Here is a 17616-nt window from a genome sequence, read left to right on the forward strand (position 1 = left end):
TACGTTCCAGGATATTTACAATTATTATTAGGGTTATAATTATATTCGAGTGCTGATTGCCGTGCTATCGTTTGTTAACGAAGCTTTCCCTCAAGTCTAAATATTTTAAGGCGGTTTGTCGTGTGCGCATCATGGCCACGCACTCTTATATCGCCTTCCGTTTCTCTACCACGGTTGCGCTTTAAAACCACGGCGCTGCAATTTTGCTTCAGAGACTTTCCTTTCCTTCCTTTTTCTCCGCCCTTAAACTGGCTCTCTTAACTACTACACGCAGAGACAAAGCAACAGCGCGCGCATTAGATCCCGTAGATGAGATGAATATTTACAATTATATTAGGATTATAATTATATTCGAGTGCTGATTGCTGTGCTATCGTTTGTTACCGGAGCTTTCCCTCAAGTCTAAATATTTTAAGGCAATTTGTCGTGTGCGTATCATGGCCACGCACGCTTATATCGCCTTCCGTTTCTCTACCACGGGTGCGCTTTAAAGCCACGGCGCTGCAGTTTTTGCTTTCCTTTCCTTCCTTCTTCTCCGCCCTTAAACTGGCTCACTTAACTACTACACGCAGAGACAAAGCAACAGCGCGCGCATGCGATCCCATAGATGAGATGTATATATATATATACATATAGAAAACTATCAGTCATAGCTCTCGTAGTATAGCCCTCTGGGCCATTCCCTTTTTTTTTTTTTTCGAAAGTAGTCCTTTTAGGGTTATTATAGTTACACGAAGGTATTTCGCCCTTGTCAGCAGCAGTCCTTGAGATAGTTATTCTGGCGGCTAGCTTCCCACGCTATGCCTGCCGCCATCGCACTTGGTTAAGCTTCTCCTAGACGCTAGAGTTACACTATGTCCGCGCAACCTTGAGCGACAGGAAAGCGCGTTTTCCCCTCTTGGCCGGCGGGGACGGGAGGCTTTGTTCCGGCCGCAAAGCCCTCCACGTCTCAGTAAGGTGCCTGGTGGTGGTCTCGTACGGACGATGCCCTCTCGGTAAGTGCAAATTTCCCCTCATCTTTTAAAAGGTTCAATACTTACAAGCATTTGTCTCGCAAACCATATTTATTTCAAGGCAATTTTCCACGTCTCAATAATTTCTCTCGCCGTTTTCGAGTGCTGATTGCCATGTTATAGTTTGTTAACGAAGCTTTCCCTCAAGTCTAAATATTTTAAGGCAGTTTTCCTAGTCTCTAAAGGCGCTCGAGTTCGCTCTTCTCCTCGGGCAGCCATTTTTCCAAGAAAGTATGCCTTCCAACCACTCGGAATGACAACATGAGTCCCTTTCCACGTAAGTGTGAGGCTCGGAACAGGAGCTGTGGCGCTTGAAAATAGCCTGGGGCCTGACGAACCAACCGACTGAGCTATCTTTCCGGGCAACATCGAAGGGTCACGAGTTCAAATGACCTGTTATGTTCCTTTCTTCCCCCTTTTTCTTTCTTTCTTTTCTTTCTTTTTAATGTCTTTTCCTTTATTTTAACACTGTACGGGAACCCTCCTAAAATAAAAAAAAGAAAGATATATATCTTCAATTATGTATGGCCTCACATGTGCAGGTCATAAATACCAGGTTCTCTAGCCGAGTGCCATCCGTGCGGTATAACCGAGCTCAGATTGGTCCACCTTGACTGATCAAATAGGGCACCACTGTATATTAAATGAGGCGAACAACTCCTGCGGGACCCGCCGTGGTTACTCAGTGGCTATGGTGTTAGACTGCTGAGCACGAGGTCGCGGGATCGGATCCCGGCCACGGCGGCCGCATTTCGATGGGGGCGAAATGCGAAAACATCCGTGTACTTAGATTTAGGTGCACGTTAAAGAACCCCAGGTGGTCGAAATTTCCGGAGTCCTCCTCTACGGCGTGCCTCATAATCAGAAATTGGTTTTGTCACGTAAAATCCCACAATTTAATTTTTAAATTTAACTCCTGCGGGGACGGTAGAGTATCCGCCTCCCGTGCAAGAGGACCGCGATTCAAATCCCGGGCCGCACAATTCTCCACCGGAAAATACCAGAAAAAAAAAACAACAACCGTGTGTTGAGAAAATTGCACAAACAGGCCTGGAGTGCGGCCTGATCCCGTTGACCAGAACCGGTAACGCACTCTCTCACCAGAGCAGGATTGGCCACCCTGGTGCAGTACTTGGCCACAACCTCCTATATGAACACAACAATCAAACCCCGGCCCTCAATCCCCAGCAGCTGCGAAGCAACTGACCACGGCGGCGGTCAGACCTGCGACGCTGCAGAGGGTGCTAAGAATCCCTGGCTCCGGACAGGCCGTCATTGGAATATGAACCTGGCAACATTTAACGCTAGAACGTTATCTAGTGAGGCGAGTCTAGCAGTGCTATTGGAGGAATTAGAGGGCAGTAAATGGGATATAATAGGGCTCGGTGAAGTTAGGAGGCCAAAAGAAGCATATACAGTGCTAAAAAGCGGGCACGTCCTGTGCTACCGGGGCTTAGCAGAGAGACGAGAACTAGGAGTCGGATTCCTTATTAATAAGAACATAGCTGGTAACATACAGGAATTCTATAGCATTAACGAGAGGGTGGCATGTCTTGTTGTGAAACTTAATAAGAGGTACAAAATGAAGGTTGTACAGGTCTACGCCCCCACATCTAGTCATGATGACCAGGAAGTCGAAAGCTTCTATGAAGACGTGAAATCGGCGATGGGTAAAGTCAAAACAAAATACAGTATACTGATGGGCGATTTCAATGCCAGGGTAGGCAAAACGCAGGCCGGAGACAAGTCAGTGGGGGAATCTGGCATAGGCTCTAGGAATAGCAGAGGAGAGTTATTAGTAGAGTTTGCAGAACAGAATAATATGCGGATAATGAATACCTTTTTCCGCAAGCGGGTAAGCCGAAAGTGGACGTGGAGGAGCCCGAATGATGAGACTAGAAATGAAATCGACTTTATACTCTGCGCGAACCCTGGCATCATACAAGATGTAGACGTGCTCGGCAAGGTGCGCTGCAGTGACCATAGGATGGTAAGAAGTCGAATTAGCCTTGACTTGAGGAGGGAACGGAAGAAACTGGTACATAAGAAACCATCAATGAGTTAGTGGTAAGAGGGCAACTAGAGGAATTCCGGATCAAGCTACAGAACAGGTATTCGGCTTTAATCCAGGAAGAGGGCCATAGTGTTGAAGCAATGAACGACAATCTTATGGGTATCATTAAGGAGTGCGCAATAGAAGTCGGTGGTAACGCCGTTAAACAGGAAACCAGTAAGCTATCGCAGGAGACGAAAGATCTGATCAAGAAACGCCAATGTATGAAAGCCTCTAACCCTAGAGCTAGAGTAGAACTGGCAGAATTTTCTAAGTTAATCAACAAGCGTAAGACAGCGGACATAAGGAACTATAATATGGATAGAATTGAACAGGCTCTCAGGAACGGAGGAAGCCTAAAAGCAGTAAGGAAGAAACTAGGAATAGGCAAGAATCAGATGTGTGCGTTAAGAGACAAAGCCGGCAATATCGTTACTAATATGGATGAGATAGTTCAAGTGGCTGAAGAGTTTTATAGAGATTTATACAGTACCAGTAACACCCACGACGATAAGGTGAGAGAGAATAGTCTAGAGGAACTTGAAATCCCACAAGTAACACCGGAAGAGGTAAAGAACGCCTTGGGAGCTATGCAAAGGGGGAAGGCAGCTGGGGAGGATCAGGTAACAGCAGATTTGTTGAAGGATGGTGGGAACACTGTCCTAGAAAGGTTGGCCGCCTTATATACACAATGCCTCATGACCTCGAGCATACCGGAATCTTGGAAGAACGCTAACATAATCCTAATCCATAAGAAAGGGATGCCAAAGACTTGAAAAATTATAGACCGATCAGCTTACTGTCCGTTGCCTACAAAGTATTTACTAAGGTAATCGCAAATAGAATCAGGAATACCTTAGATTTCTGCCAACGAAAGGACCAGGCAGGATTCCGTAAAGGCTACTCAACAATAGACCATATTCACACTATCAATCTAGGTGATAGAGAAAATTGCGGAATATAACCAACCCTATATATAGCCTTCATTGATTACGAAAAAGCATTTGATTCAGTCGAAACCTCAGCAGTCATGAAAGCACTACGGAATCAGGGTGTAGATGAGCCATATGTAAAGAAACTGGAAGATATCTATAGCGGTTCCACAGCCACCATAATCCTCCACAAAGAAAGCAACAAAATCCTAATAAAGAAAGGCGTCAGAGAGGGGGATACGATATCTCGAATGCTATTCACAGCATGTTTACAGGAGGTATTCAGAGACCTGGAGTAGGAAGAATTGGGGATAAAAGTTGATGGAGAATACCTTAGCAACTTGCGATTCGCTGATGATATTGCCTTGCTTAGTAACTCAGGAGACCAATTGCAATGCATGCTCACTGACCTGGAGAGGCAAAGCAGAAGGGTGGGTCTGAAAATTAATCTACCGAAAACTAAAGTAATGTTTAACAGTCTCGGAAGAGAACAGCAGTTTAGGATAGGCAGTGAGGCACTGTAAGTGGTAAGGGAATACATCTACTTAGGGCAGGTAGTGACCACGGATCCGGATCATGAGACTGAAATAACCAGAAGAATAAGAATGGGCTTGGGTGCGTTTGGCAGGTATTCTCAAATTATGAACAGCAGGTTGCCACTATCCCTCAAGAGGAAAGTGTATAACAGCTGTGTCTTACCAGTACTCACCTACGGGGCAGAAACCTGGAGGCTTACGAAAAGGGTTCTGCTGAAATTGAGGACGACGCAACGAGCCATGGAAAGAAGAATGATAGGTGTAACGTTAAGGGATAAGAAAAGAGCAGATTGGGTGAGGGAACAAACGCGGGTAAATGACATCTTAGTTGAAATCAAGAAAAAGAAATGGGCATGGGCCGGACATGTAATGAGGAGGGAAGATAACCGATGGTCAATAAGGGTTACGGACTGGATTCCAAGGGAAGGAAAGCGTAGTAGGGGGCGGCAGAAAGTTAGGTGGGCGGATGACATTAAGACGTTTGCAGGGACAACATGGCCACAATTAGTACATGACCGGGGTAGTTGGAGAAGTATGGGAGAGACCTTTTTCCTGCAGTGGGCGTAACTAGGCTGATGATGATGATGATGATGATGATGATGATTATTATTATAATTATGATGATGATGATGATGATGATACGTTCCAGGTACTGACGATGCGCATAATATCCGCTAGCGTCGAAAGTGCGGCCTGACAAATCACATGGGCTGTTCAATTGACCTGGCATCGACCTTTATACCTTCTGCGAAGAGTTATACAGATACAACGAGAGGGCACGTAACCTTCCTGATATCTCTAACGATACCTTTTTGCAATCTCTGGCCACCTCTCCACCTCCGAATGTGTGGCATCCGTCATTCAATCTCGCAGATTCTGCATCGAGAAGCAACTTCTGTTTGGATGCCCAATTTTAAGATTGATCTCGCTACACCCGTTCCTCTGGCTGTGCCACGAGTGGCAGTGCTCCACGTTTCAAGCCTGTCACTCAACCTAAATGTACTGAAGTGTCTGGCTGTTCTGACGACTGGTGCAGAAGCCGTCCGCTTCCTACCTAATACATCTGCGGCGTTCTTCGCCACATATCCCGATTTTGTCTTCATGGTCAAAAATCTCGGTACGATCAACTTTCATTTCCAGCGCCCAACACCCAATAGCTTTCAATGGTGTAATCGTCGTCTGGCAGCAAATTTTGGCAAGGAAACTTGCGGGACCGCGGATCGGTCCCTCGCTTCCGACCGTAGCGTGACGCCGCCTCCTGATCCTCGACTGCATGGGTCTCCTTCACCGCGGAGTCATTCAAGGTTGCTACTCCCGAAAAACTAGAGAGCGGCAAATGGGGATGAGGTCATTGGAAATTCGCTGGTGTAAGTTATGCCTCCGGATGTGGTTATGTTGAAGAAGAACAAAGTGGAAGTCCTTGTTGATGGTGTGTCTACAATGGGGTTAGTGAACACTGGTACTTTTGTTTCTCTGATGAGCGTTGCGTTTAAAATTATTAGGATGCAAATTGGTATATCGATGGAACCAAGTGGCAACAATTTGTGGCGTGAGCGGGAATTCGTTGCGGTCTGTTGGTGTTTGCACAGTACAAGTGTGAGTTGGTGGTGAAGTTTTCCCGACTGAATTTAATATTCTCCCCCAATCCTCACGTGACGTTATCTTAGGTATTGATTTCCTACAGTGTGTGCGGTGCCACAGTTTATTGCCGAACAAGGTAAACGTTTGTAAGTGGAGACATTTCTTACGAGCTGAGGCTGGATGCTACAAGTGAGGACAGTGTATTTCATGCCTGTCAGGACACTCCCGTGCCTGCTTTGTCCGCTGTCTGTGTTCCGCTGGGCTGTGCTAGTGCCAGTCATCAGGCCTTCGATGTCGCAGTAGAGCCTGGGCATTTGATGTGCTTGCAGAAAAAAATTTTCTACCACATATTCTTATGTCTGTGGCTCAGCGGCGCTCTAAATTATGGATCGTCAACCCTTCAGGCGAAAACGCATCGGTACTCGCTGGCACGAAGCTCGGTTTCTTCGAAGAGTACAAGTCGATGTCATTTGCCGCGCTCGCAGAAGATCCACATAAACAGTAGGTCTTGTTCCGAAGACTCCAAGATTCTTCCTTTGAGCAGCAACTCAATCAGCACGGACGAGCGCCGTACATTGGTGAACATTCTAACTAAGCACTTAGGTATCTTCGACTTTGCCCAGGAGGATAACACGCCATCCATTCCTGCATCTTGAACCAAGCACAGAATAACACGGGGTTGGCGCAGCCTATTCGGCAAAAACCCTATCGAGTATCACCGTCAGAACGCAGTAGTATCAATGAACAAGTTTGCGAGATGATACAGAACGAAGTAATCCCGGAATCCTCGAGCCCGTGGTTTCCTCCATTTGGGAAAATGAAAGATGGTACTTAACGATATTATGTGGACTACCGCCGTCTCAATTCCATTACTAAGAAAGGTGTTTACCCTCTCGCAAGTGTAGATGATGTATTGGAGAGCCTTCACTATGCTTCATATCTTTTAACCTGTTGATTTACCTTCGGTGTACTGACAAATGCCAAAGCGCCCGGCGGACAAAGAAAAAACAGCATTTGTAACCTCGGACGGTCTTTTTGAGTTTACATCACGCCGTTTGCGCTCTGCAGCGCACCCGTGACTGTAGAAAAATATATAGACGCCATTCTTCGAGGCCTCAAATGGACTATCTGCATGTCCTACCTAGACGACGTTGAAATTTTTGGAAGCACTTTTGAAGAGCACAACTGGCGCGTGGAAGTTGTCCTAGGCTGTATCGAATACGCCGGTCTAGTAGTCAGTTTTAAGAAATGTCATTTCAGCTAGCGGCAGACATTGGTGTTTTACTATCTTGTAGACAAGGATGGCATAACGCCTGGCCCACGAAAGACAGCCGCCTTTGAAACTTTTAAGCCTCCTCGGCCTGTTAAAAAGCTTTGTAATTTTCTAGGCCTCTGCCCTTATTTTCGCCGATCTATACCCGATTTTGCTGATATCGCCTATTCCCTGACTTGTCTTCTGCATGAGGACACCGCTTTTGATTGGACTCATGAGTGTGACGCTTCTTTTTATCCACTGATATTCCTACAGAGGACGGGCTCCATTCTCCGGCATTTCGACTCAGCCGCACCGACAGAGATCCGCACCGATGTGAGTGGCGTGGGCGTCGGTAGAGTCCTCATTCAACGCACGTCAGCACGTCATTGCTTATGCGAATCGCACGTTAAGTAAGCCTGAACGCAATTACACCATACGGAATAAGAATGCCAAGCGGTCATTTCTGTTGTGCAACGTTTCCAATCGTATGTGTATGAGCGTTTATTCATAATCATCACAGATAATTATTCTTTGTGCTGGCTTAACCGCTGTGATCCCTCTGATCGCCTCGCGCGCTGGGCTTTACGTCTTTAGCAGTAAAACTCCACTGTTTCATATAAGAGTGGTCGCCGACACGCTGATGCAAACTGCCGTTTACGAATGCCACTAAGCATGACACTTTGTGATGCGGATAACTTTGACCACCTGATTGCTTACTTGGCGCCAGCATTTCCTGATAAAGCGACCTTTGAGAGAAGCACCGAGAAGGCTTTAGCTTAAAGCCGCTTTTCAAAGCTGCACATGACTTCACACAACAACCCAATGCTTTTGTGTTCGTGATGGCATCCTATGCAAAAGTAATTTCGCAACCACTAGTGCCTGCTTTCTTCTTGCAGTTCCACAGAAGCTACGCTCCACCATTCTACGGGCCATGTACGACGATCCTGCCTCTGGACATCTAGGAGCAGCGCGTACATTTCATAGTGCCCAAGACCGGTTATACTGGCCCCGAATGTGTCGGTCGACTGAAATGTATGTGGCCGGTTACGCTCAGTGTGAGGCCTATAAGCATTAAACTACCACGCCACCTGGACTGGCACTATTACTCATTGGCACCACTGCTCACTGATGGAATCACTAGCACCTCCTAGCTCTCCTTTATAGCAAGTTGGAATTGATCTCATGTGTCCCTTTCCCCGCTCATCGAAAGGAAACCGTTGGATCATCGTAGCTGCCGACCATATGACCCGGTACTGCGAGACGGATGCTTTAACATCTGCCACCACTAACCAAGTTTCCCTTTTTCTGCTGCACTCGATCATTCTCCATCACGGCCCTCCTTGAGTCATCATCCGCCACCGCGGCAGCCAGGTTACTGCAGGCGTTGTAGAAGAGCTTCTTCAATAGTGCAATTCCAGCTTTCGCCATTCGACGCCCTATCATTTGCAAACAAACAGGCTGACTGAGCATACCAACCGCATACTGGCGAACATGTCATTGTACGTCGCATCGAACCATAGAGGCTGAGATGACATTTTGCCTTTTAGTACACACGCTTTAACACTGCAATGCAGGAAAGTCCTCGCCACAGCCTGTTTTTCCTCCTTTACGCTCGTCCGCCGTGCCACACATTGGACACCATATTTTCTTTCTCCGCCTACGACGATTTCCCCATCGGCGAGACCCTGTATTTCGCTGTAGAAGTTTCCCAGGACCGGTCAAAAGCCCGGTACAGCAGATACCATCAGGATGTCACCTATTCATCAGGGGATCTAGTCTTGATATGGTGTCCGGTGCGCAAACATGACCTGTGTCAAATACTCCTCGCTAGCTATAAAGGCCCTACGTTGTTGCCTACGAACTCAATGAGGTAAACCACCGACTGGTACCTCACCGCAGCTGCACGACGCTCCGCCAAGACTGAGGCTGTAAACTTCGCTTGTCTGAAACACTGCAGTTTGAAACACGGCTGCCTGGCAGTCTGAAACACTGCCAGGCAGCCACTGACTTAACTGACTCGCACGGCGGGCTTCGTCTAGGAACGGAGAAATAGGACGGTAAATGTAGCCACCTGAGTGGGGAAGAAGTGTGGGCAGAGAACTCGAGGAAGAGAAGAAGGGTGTTTTTCCCAGTCTGATGCTCGCCCTTGAACCCTTTCCAATAAACCCCGTTTCTTTCGTGACGTAAAAATATTATTACACCAGGTGGCACGCCAGGTAGCAGTGTCATAGGCAGCGGTACAAGGTAGATGTAGAAGGTTTTCGGAAGAAAATAAAATATTAGGGGATGTATACAAAAAGTTGGAGGGCGCTTAAGCTTGGCCTTTAAGAGTAGAACGCAATGACATTGACCGATCTATGACTGCTTCTCACGCTTCCCGGCAACTGTAGTTTATGTAACCGCAATGTTTACTGGGAAGCGCTGGCGGTGAACGCTATGCACGCAGGCGAGCTTTCTGGTAGAAATGCGGCCTTTTGCATGGGCCGATACCGGAGGTAGTTCACAGCCGTGCCTAAAAATTACATCATTTTGAGGTTTCTGTTATTGTTTCGTACTTTTATTATTTAAATCTGAGAAGACTTAAGATAAAAGGCATGTGCTGCCGAGGTTCTCTATTATGACAGTTGTTTATGGGCTGTCATTCTTCAAATTTAGACAAATAACTTCGTCAGGAATGTAGGACAAGGTATGAGGGACTTTATTGATAGAATGGTGTGGCAATATAAGCCACATCTACCGCGTGCCATATAGCAAGGCATGGCATATACATATACCTATACGAAAACATTCGCTCAACGACAATTCCACTGACGCCGACACCGCCTCGGGAGAGAGAGAGAGAGAGTAAATGATAAATGAAAGGTAGGGAGGTCAACCAGGACTGAGGCTGGTTGGCTACCCTACACTGAGGAAAGGGAAAGAGGCACGAAAAGATTAAAAGAAGAGAAAGTCTAATGGGGATATCATTCGATCACTCAGTCCGGATCACAGACGCTGACTCAAACCGGTAGCTTTCAAATATCGCAGCAGCGCTTTCGTGGCCTTTGTAGCTTCGATATGCGAGGCGATGGTACCAAGATCTTGTTCAAGGTGAACGGCTTTCTATCTAGCTGATTGAGAGCTGTGTAGAGGACGTGCCTTTCATTTTCAAAAGATGGGCAGTAGCACAGTAGATGTTCTATGGTTTCCTCGACACCGCAGCCATTGATTGCACTCGGCGCTATCGCCATTCCAATCAATAATGTATATGCATTGATGAATGAGATGCTCAAGCGTAAGTGGCACAGCACTACTTCCTCATTACGCGGAAGCCCTGGTGCCAGCCGCAGTTGCATAGAAGTGTCGAGGTAATGCAATCGATGTCGAGTGAATTCAGGTGTCTGCCACTTCTCCAATGTCATACCATGCGCTAGCTTCCCTAAGTGTTGGGCTGCATCAGTCCGCGACAAAGGTATAGAAACAAGGGTTGCTCCTTCGTGTGCTTTCCTAGCAGCTTCGTCAGCGAGGTCATTGCCGGAGATACCGCAATTGCCAGGCAGCCACTGAAACACGACATCCTGCCCTTTCGCGATCATGTGACGGTGCATTTCTCGTATCTCCGACACAAGTTGTTCACAGGACCCGCGACGAAGAGATGACAGAAGACATAGTAAGGCCGCCTTCAAATCGCAGAATATTGCCCATGGATTAGCCGGTTGGTTATTAATATAATCAACAGCACCTCGGAGGGCAACAAGCTCCGAACCGGTCGATGTTGTCAAATGAGAAATCTTGTATCGGATGCTTAGTGATCGTAATGGTATAACCACTGCTCTGATGGAGCTGGTCTGAGTGGAAGAGCCATCCGTATATATGTGGACTTGGTCAAAGTAGAAAATGTGCAAACAGTCCAGAGCTGATTGCTTCAAGGCCAATGTGGGCCGGTCAGTCTTCTTTCTTATACCTGGAACCGTAAGACGCACTTGGTGTTGTTTTAAACACCACAAAGCTGAGGTTGAACGTGCTGAGGGTGTGAAGACTGATGGTAAGGAAGCACGATAGATGCTGACCTTGTTGGAGAAGGACGCCTGTGGTCGTCGTTCTGGCAGGCAGGCAAGACAGCTTGACTGCATCCGTGAAACATGACGAACATGGGCCCTAAGCATTTCGGTGCTAATGTTAGTCGTGATCGGATGGTCTTGAGCCATTATAATGGTTCGTGCTGTTGAGGCGCTCCGCGGAAGGCCTAGGCAAACACGTAGTGCCTGCGCCTGCACGCTCTGAGGTTCTCGAAGATTTGACTTGCATTGTTTTAGCAAGCATGGGAGGGCTATAGCGTATGAATCCGATGAAAAGTGCTCGATATAGCTACTATGGAGCCCACCGACGATCCCCATGTTTTGCCGGCGATGAACTTGAAGACGTGAACAAGAGATGTGAGCTTCTTCAAGTCGGCAACCTGAGGGCTCCAAGAGAGGCCCCGGTCTACAATGACGCCCAAAAACAGGATTTTCTGCTACACGGAGCCCTGAACGCTGTCGCGTTAAAAATGCTAGAATGAAAAAGAACCAATAGATGCTTAAGCTTCGCCTTTGAGAGTGGAACGCGATAGCGTTCAACGATCCCTGACTGCTCGACACGCTCCCCTGCAACTGCAGCATATATGACCGTAATGTTTAAGATGAAACGCTGGCGGTGAACGCTATGCACGAAGGCGAGCTTTTTGGTAGAAACGCGGCCTCCTGCGTGAGCCGATCCCGGAAGTAGTGCGCAGTCACGCCAGAAACTAACACAGACTTCAACGGCAGCTGGAAAAGGGGTTTGCGTTTGAGTTTTCGCGTTATCTTTTCTCATATGTTCAAATTACAATACGACACTATCCTGTCTGTAGGTTGTGCGTAAGTTGTACTTTACGAATTATCTGACGCACTTTACTTTGAGACTTTCAATTATCTCAATAACACCTACGCTCCACGCGGAGGTTAGCATTTTTTTATGCGTGGTTCGGCCTGATTTTTCTCATACGGACAACGCCGCCGACAACGACACCGGATTTTCTGCGACACGGGGCCCATAAAGTTATCGCGTTAAAACATGTCTAGCCCACCTGATTGAATAAAGCAGTCTAGATGACTGTTCGTCACCGTCCAGCTTCAAAGAGGGTGCCAATAAATCATCATCATCATCATCATCATCATCATCATCATCATCATCATCATCATCAATATCATCGTATCATGCCATTTGTCACGCTATGTGACATGCGCGCTGCGCAGCGTCGATACATTAAACTTTGCGTTGAAGTAGCGTCGCATTCCACCGAGTGTTCCGACATGAAGCACTTGCATGTAGCAGTTGCATGTTGCATGCAGCTAGACCTGGTTAACTCGAGCAGGCTAGGTGACCATTTGTCACCACCCCGCTTCAATGGGGATGCCAAAAAATATTGATCATCTTCATGATCAACAGCATCTATCGTGCCAAGGGTAAAGGGATGGAACATGTATTCCGCGTAGTCATGATACTTTCGGTGCACGTTATAGTGCCTCCACGTCAGGTAAGAACCGCTGCTGAAGAAGCGAATCGTAGAGCTACGCGCGCGCCTGTAACCAGGCGACGTCGGGCCACAGACCGCTGTGCAGAGAGCAGCACAAGCCACAGCTCGCTGACGACACCGGGTGGACAGTTCAGATAGTTCTCGTGAAAACGACACGGAGACACTTCGCCGCGAAGAACCTCTAGTGCGAGCTGCCGAAAATGGAGCTGCTATGGAGCCGCTCCTCCAGCTTACGCTCTGACTGTGCAGCGTGTGCCACGCAGGCCTGTGACCTTTTTTTCTTTCCTTCTTTTTCCTTCATCTTTTATGCCCCCTTCCCCTGTACAGGGTAGCCAACTGGAGATATCCTCTGGTTAACCTCCCTGTATTTCGTTTGGTTTTGTCTGGCTGTCTAGCTTGATGAAACAAGCGAAGCATGTGGTTTGTATTTAGGGAAAATTGGGGGCAAGTTATCGGTAATTTGTAGGCAGAGATAAATGTGCGTGGGTCAATAGTGGCTGTTGCACTAAATTACGTATGCAAGCACAGGGAAGCATTAAGGGAATGTTGCACGATTGGTGTAGGATTTAGCCCGCTGTCCTGAGATACCTCTAAGTGCCACCGATAACACTGTTGCTAAAAAGGGAGAAGTGGGGTACATCAACACCAATGCAGCTGCGATGTTAAGTGTTTCTGCATGAAGTACAGCTTTTGTAAAAAATTACTTTAAGTGACAACGGATTCGTATTCGTTGAAACTGGAGGGGAATTTCATGTGAAACGTGTAGGGATACGCGACATTTCTGTAATAATTATGAATTTCGCAAATACATACTTAACCCTCAATATCTCCTTATTTTCCTGCCTCATACGATGCTTCATCGGTGTCATCGTTGAAATGAGCGAGTCATTTAATAATATTTCGTGGAAATAAAGGGCAGCTTATGTGTAATGTACGTGTAGGCAAAGTTCGAAGTTTGTTGGATTATTACAACCTTTGCAATAAATCACCCCTTCATGTGCTCCCAGGCGTTATAATGATGAGCAGTAGTCGAAAAAGGAATGTCTCTTCAAGCTTCTAAGTACGTTATAGGTGTGTTTTACAAATGCCGTAGTATTTAGGCAGTACCTAGAAAAATTTTAACAACTACCAAGGTCAAGTTTGGTGAGAATGTTAAGGTTGATGTTCACGCGAAGGTAAGTATGTTCGGGTGAAGTATACGGTCTTTGCTTAAGAAATTCATAATTAAGCAAGCGCTCCAAAACGTTATACGTAGGCATCGTGTTGAACGGGGCCAGCGGGTGGAGTATTAGAGGCAAAGCTTTTTAAAGAGACCCCGAAACGTTTTTGTACGAACCTACCGAGTCATTAGGGTAACTCCTTCTGATCATTAGGTGAAAGATTTAGAAACTCCGTGTAAAGGGTGTAATTTATTATAGCGTTATAAATATGTACATCGCTACAGACCGTAGCTGCGCCGCTCCCCTGCGTTTTCAGCCACCCCACACCAATCGACGCGTCTGCCCATCTGACGTCACTTGGTCGCGCTATCCGATTGGATACTCAGGTCGCGTCATCGATCATTCTTCCAAGTTTATGTTGAACAAATGTTGTTCGTAATAGTTGGAATGTTGGTTAATTTGTTTCTGTAAAAAGCAACAGAAAGAAAATACAAAACGACAATTTTTAACAACACTCAAGCACTTGGGCCACACAGCAAATGTCGTCTGCTTGTTTTACAACTTGCCCCGCGTTCACGTGAGCACGCGGTCAGTGTTTGTCTCGAGCTGTCTTTTCGCGCGTACCATGGCTCACCTTTGTTGCATTGTGAGCTGCAAACGCAGCGATCAGCGATGTGTCAAGCTGCGACATCGTGTCCCTCTGCAAGGCAGCAGACGAGCGGAGTGGCTGCAGCGCATTGGACTTTCGGTATCCTATAGGCGCCAGGATCTATGCATTTGCAGCCGTCACTTCACGCTGGAGGATTACTACCACAATAGTTTTAACCTGACCGGTATTCGGGTAAACAAAAGCGCAAGAAGACTCGGCGTTTTATCGGATGAGCGGAGGAAGAAACATGAACGGGCGCCTCAATGTCCGGGAGAACATCAAGGCACCCCAGAACGGCTTGCACGGTGCAACCACCTAGTGGCACAGAGCTTAACCAGACAAACACACAGAGCTAATATAGCAGTAACCAAGTGTATCTTACTTTGCTGCTGGTGTAAATTTTCGGGAGGAACCTAATCGTGAACATGTTGTGCTTTTAAATGTTTCAAATGCTTTATATTTGGTTACAGCAATGTTAGCTGTGTGTTTGGCTGCTTAAGCTCTGCTGCATTAACTGGCTACACCGTGCAGGTAGCTCACGTTTGCGCTAAATCCCCTTTTGACAGCGGTAGTAGTATGGAGGCACATTAATTTATGCCTCTGTCCACCCGTCAAAACGCCCAGCTTCCCTGTGGTTACCTTAATACCCGACACGCTCGGCGCTGTGAGAGAACGTCGCGACGCACACTACTTGAATAACTCCCGCGAGGCATCGAAGGCCAGGCGGCTAGCGGAGAAGTTGGAGAGCACGCGTTGGCTTCAAAACCACCGGTAGTAGATGACACGACGATGCATCATGACGAATGTCCAGCGAAGGCGGAGCTTAGCGCCAATCACTCGGTGAACTAGTTGAGTACAAACAGCATCGCTAGGGAGAAGGGTAACTTGTAATCTTCCGTAGCTCTCTTAATATGAGACGCTCCACAGAAATTGCAGCTGTAATCTTGTACCCTACGCGTCTGCAAAATTTGTCCCAGCCGTTTCCGGGCCCTTGAAGTGTGTAGTTTGATTCCAGGCAACTGAATTTCTTAGTGCATCTGTTCAAAAGATACAGCTTCCCTCTAACAGGCGCTCGGTTCTTCAAGACTGTTCGAATCCGCAGAGGGTGCTTTCTTAATTTATTTTCTTCGCGTCGCCATATAATGTAGACGATAAAAACTAATGGTCACACGTTTCACTCAACCAGCCTGTAGGCATATTCCAGTCATGCATGGACTGATATTTTCCAACATATTTTTTCGTCCGCTATATTATGTAGCCCTCCATTTGCCAGTTCGTCATGGTAGTATCAAGCAAAATCTGTTCGTAGTTGTGCCTGCCAGTTATCGCATCACGGCAATTTTGAAAAAAAGGGGAACCTATGAAGGAGCTGTTTTCAACTTTGTTTTTTGCCAAAGCAACAACCTGATTATGATGCGCGCCGTAATGGAGGGCTCCGTATTTAATTTTACCACCTGGTTTTTTTTTTAACAAACAAGCTCTCTTGAATTTTGCCCCCAAAAGAATGCTACCACCGCGATCGGGATCGAGCCTGCGACCTTGTTCTCAGCCACGCAACGGAATCAGCCTGTTTCACATGGCGCAATTTTGGTCGCTTAGAAAGTGCGATTTTGATCGCATGCAGCGAAAGTCTAAATCAAACTCATCGCACCAATCGCAGCGATTGCTGCAATTTTTATACGGCTACACAGACACAAATACAAAAAGCTAAACAAACGGAAATAGGAGCGGAGAAGGTCTGTGGAAATTGCGTCGGAAATAATTTCGCAGTTTGTTTTGTTTATGGCACTATTACGGTAGTCGGTGAATGGCATCTGTCATTCAACAAATCTAGAAAAGTGGAACTAATTGTGGTGTGGTCACTTAGCTACAGGGATGGGTAAACGAAGTATTTTCGATCTAACAGCAGGTGTCTCCATACTACAATGTAAACATAATTTCCTTTACTGGTGGGAGAAATATTAATGTAAGCTGTTTAGCAAGCCCTGCGCGAGAAATATTTTTAATGTAAGATACGTGGAGAGGTATGCCTGAAGAGATCAGACTGCTCCGCGTTGTAAGTTGAATTAGTACTCGCGGTACAAAGTAAACAAAATACCCCATATATCACAGTTAGCAGCTCGACATCTACTCAACGTTGTCTGTGTTCTTGCGATGGGTGATTAATGAAGGCTACCCATATCAGGAGCAGCGTTTACCGCTTTGCCCACCATCCAACCGTCCTGTGAAATATTTAACGCCAAATACATTGTTTATGCATAGCGCAGACGGAAACTATTATTAACTCATGCATACCAACTTATACTGACTTGAAGTTCTTGAGTGTACAAAGGAACATACCAATTCTGCCTTCCGCGGAGTAACTACCAGGACTGTACTGAGAATATTGCTCAGGTAGATGACCTTCAGCATTTGCACCGCTGAAATCCAATACAGCTAGCAGCACCAACACACAGAGAAGCGCACGCCTGAAACGTGGCTCCATTGCTGTAAGTCTGAAAGAGCGACTGCCGGCTGCTGGTGCGACCCACAGTCGATGCTCGCGGGATATCAGTGAGGGTCCCTTATCAGGCCGGTGTTTTACGTGCCTATGGCTGCCAGCATGAAAAGAACGTTGCTTCGTATCGCTGATTAGGTTCAACCTTCGCACCTGCGTCAAACCTGCGAGCTTAATGTAGCTTAAAATTGCGTTTTCTTTCCCTCTATCGATCCTTTCCCAAAACTGCCCAAGTCACTGTATTGTCCGCTGTCCTCTTTGAAAATGGTTCAATAATAAATGGATATAGACAATTGACTGGAATAGTGTCCCATGTATGCAGCACTATGTTTCGATGTGCAGCTAGCTCGTGCACGGGTATTCCGTTATTCAGTATATCAATAATTATCGCGGTAACAAACAGC

The 17616-nt window shown here is 46.7% G+C and overlaps 1 protein-coding gene across 7 annotated transcripts in view; it reads right to left on the reverse strand.

The window, feature by feature from the left end:
* LOC126531607 (uncharacterized) overlaps positions 1–17240 on the reverse strand; it is a 95808-nt gene extending 78568 nt beyond the window's left edge. For 3 of the 7 annotated variants that reach the window (XM_072288454.1, XM_072288455.1, XM_072288456.1), the window contains exon 1: positions 17056–17238. In XM_072288454.1, the coding sequence (XP_072144555.1) occupies positions 17056–17200 (145 nt within the window). In that variant the 5' untranslated portion in view covers positions 17201–17238. Of the gene's footprint in view, positions 1–17055 lie in introns of all 7 variants that reach the window. The other 4 variants (XM_072288453.1, XM_050179214.2, XM_072288458.1 and 1 more) reach the window with 3 other exon arrangements.
* Positions 17241–17616: the final 376 nt, after the last annotated feature.

This window comes from Dermacentor andersoni, chromosome 5, assembly GCF_023375885.2.
Source record: "Dermacentor andersoni chromosome 5, qqDerAnde1_hic_scaffold, whole genome shotgun sequence".
In the NCBI taxonomy this organism is placed as follows: domain Eukaryota; kingdom Metazoa; phylum Arthropoda; class Arachnida; order Ixodida; family Ixodidae; genus Dermacentor; species Dermacentor andersoni.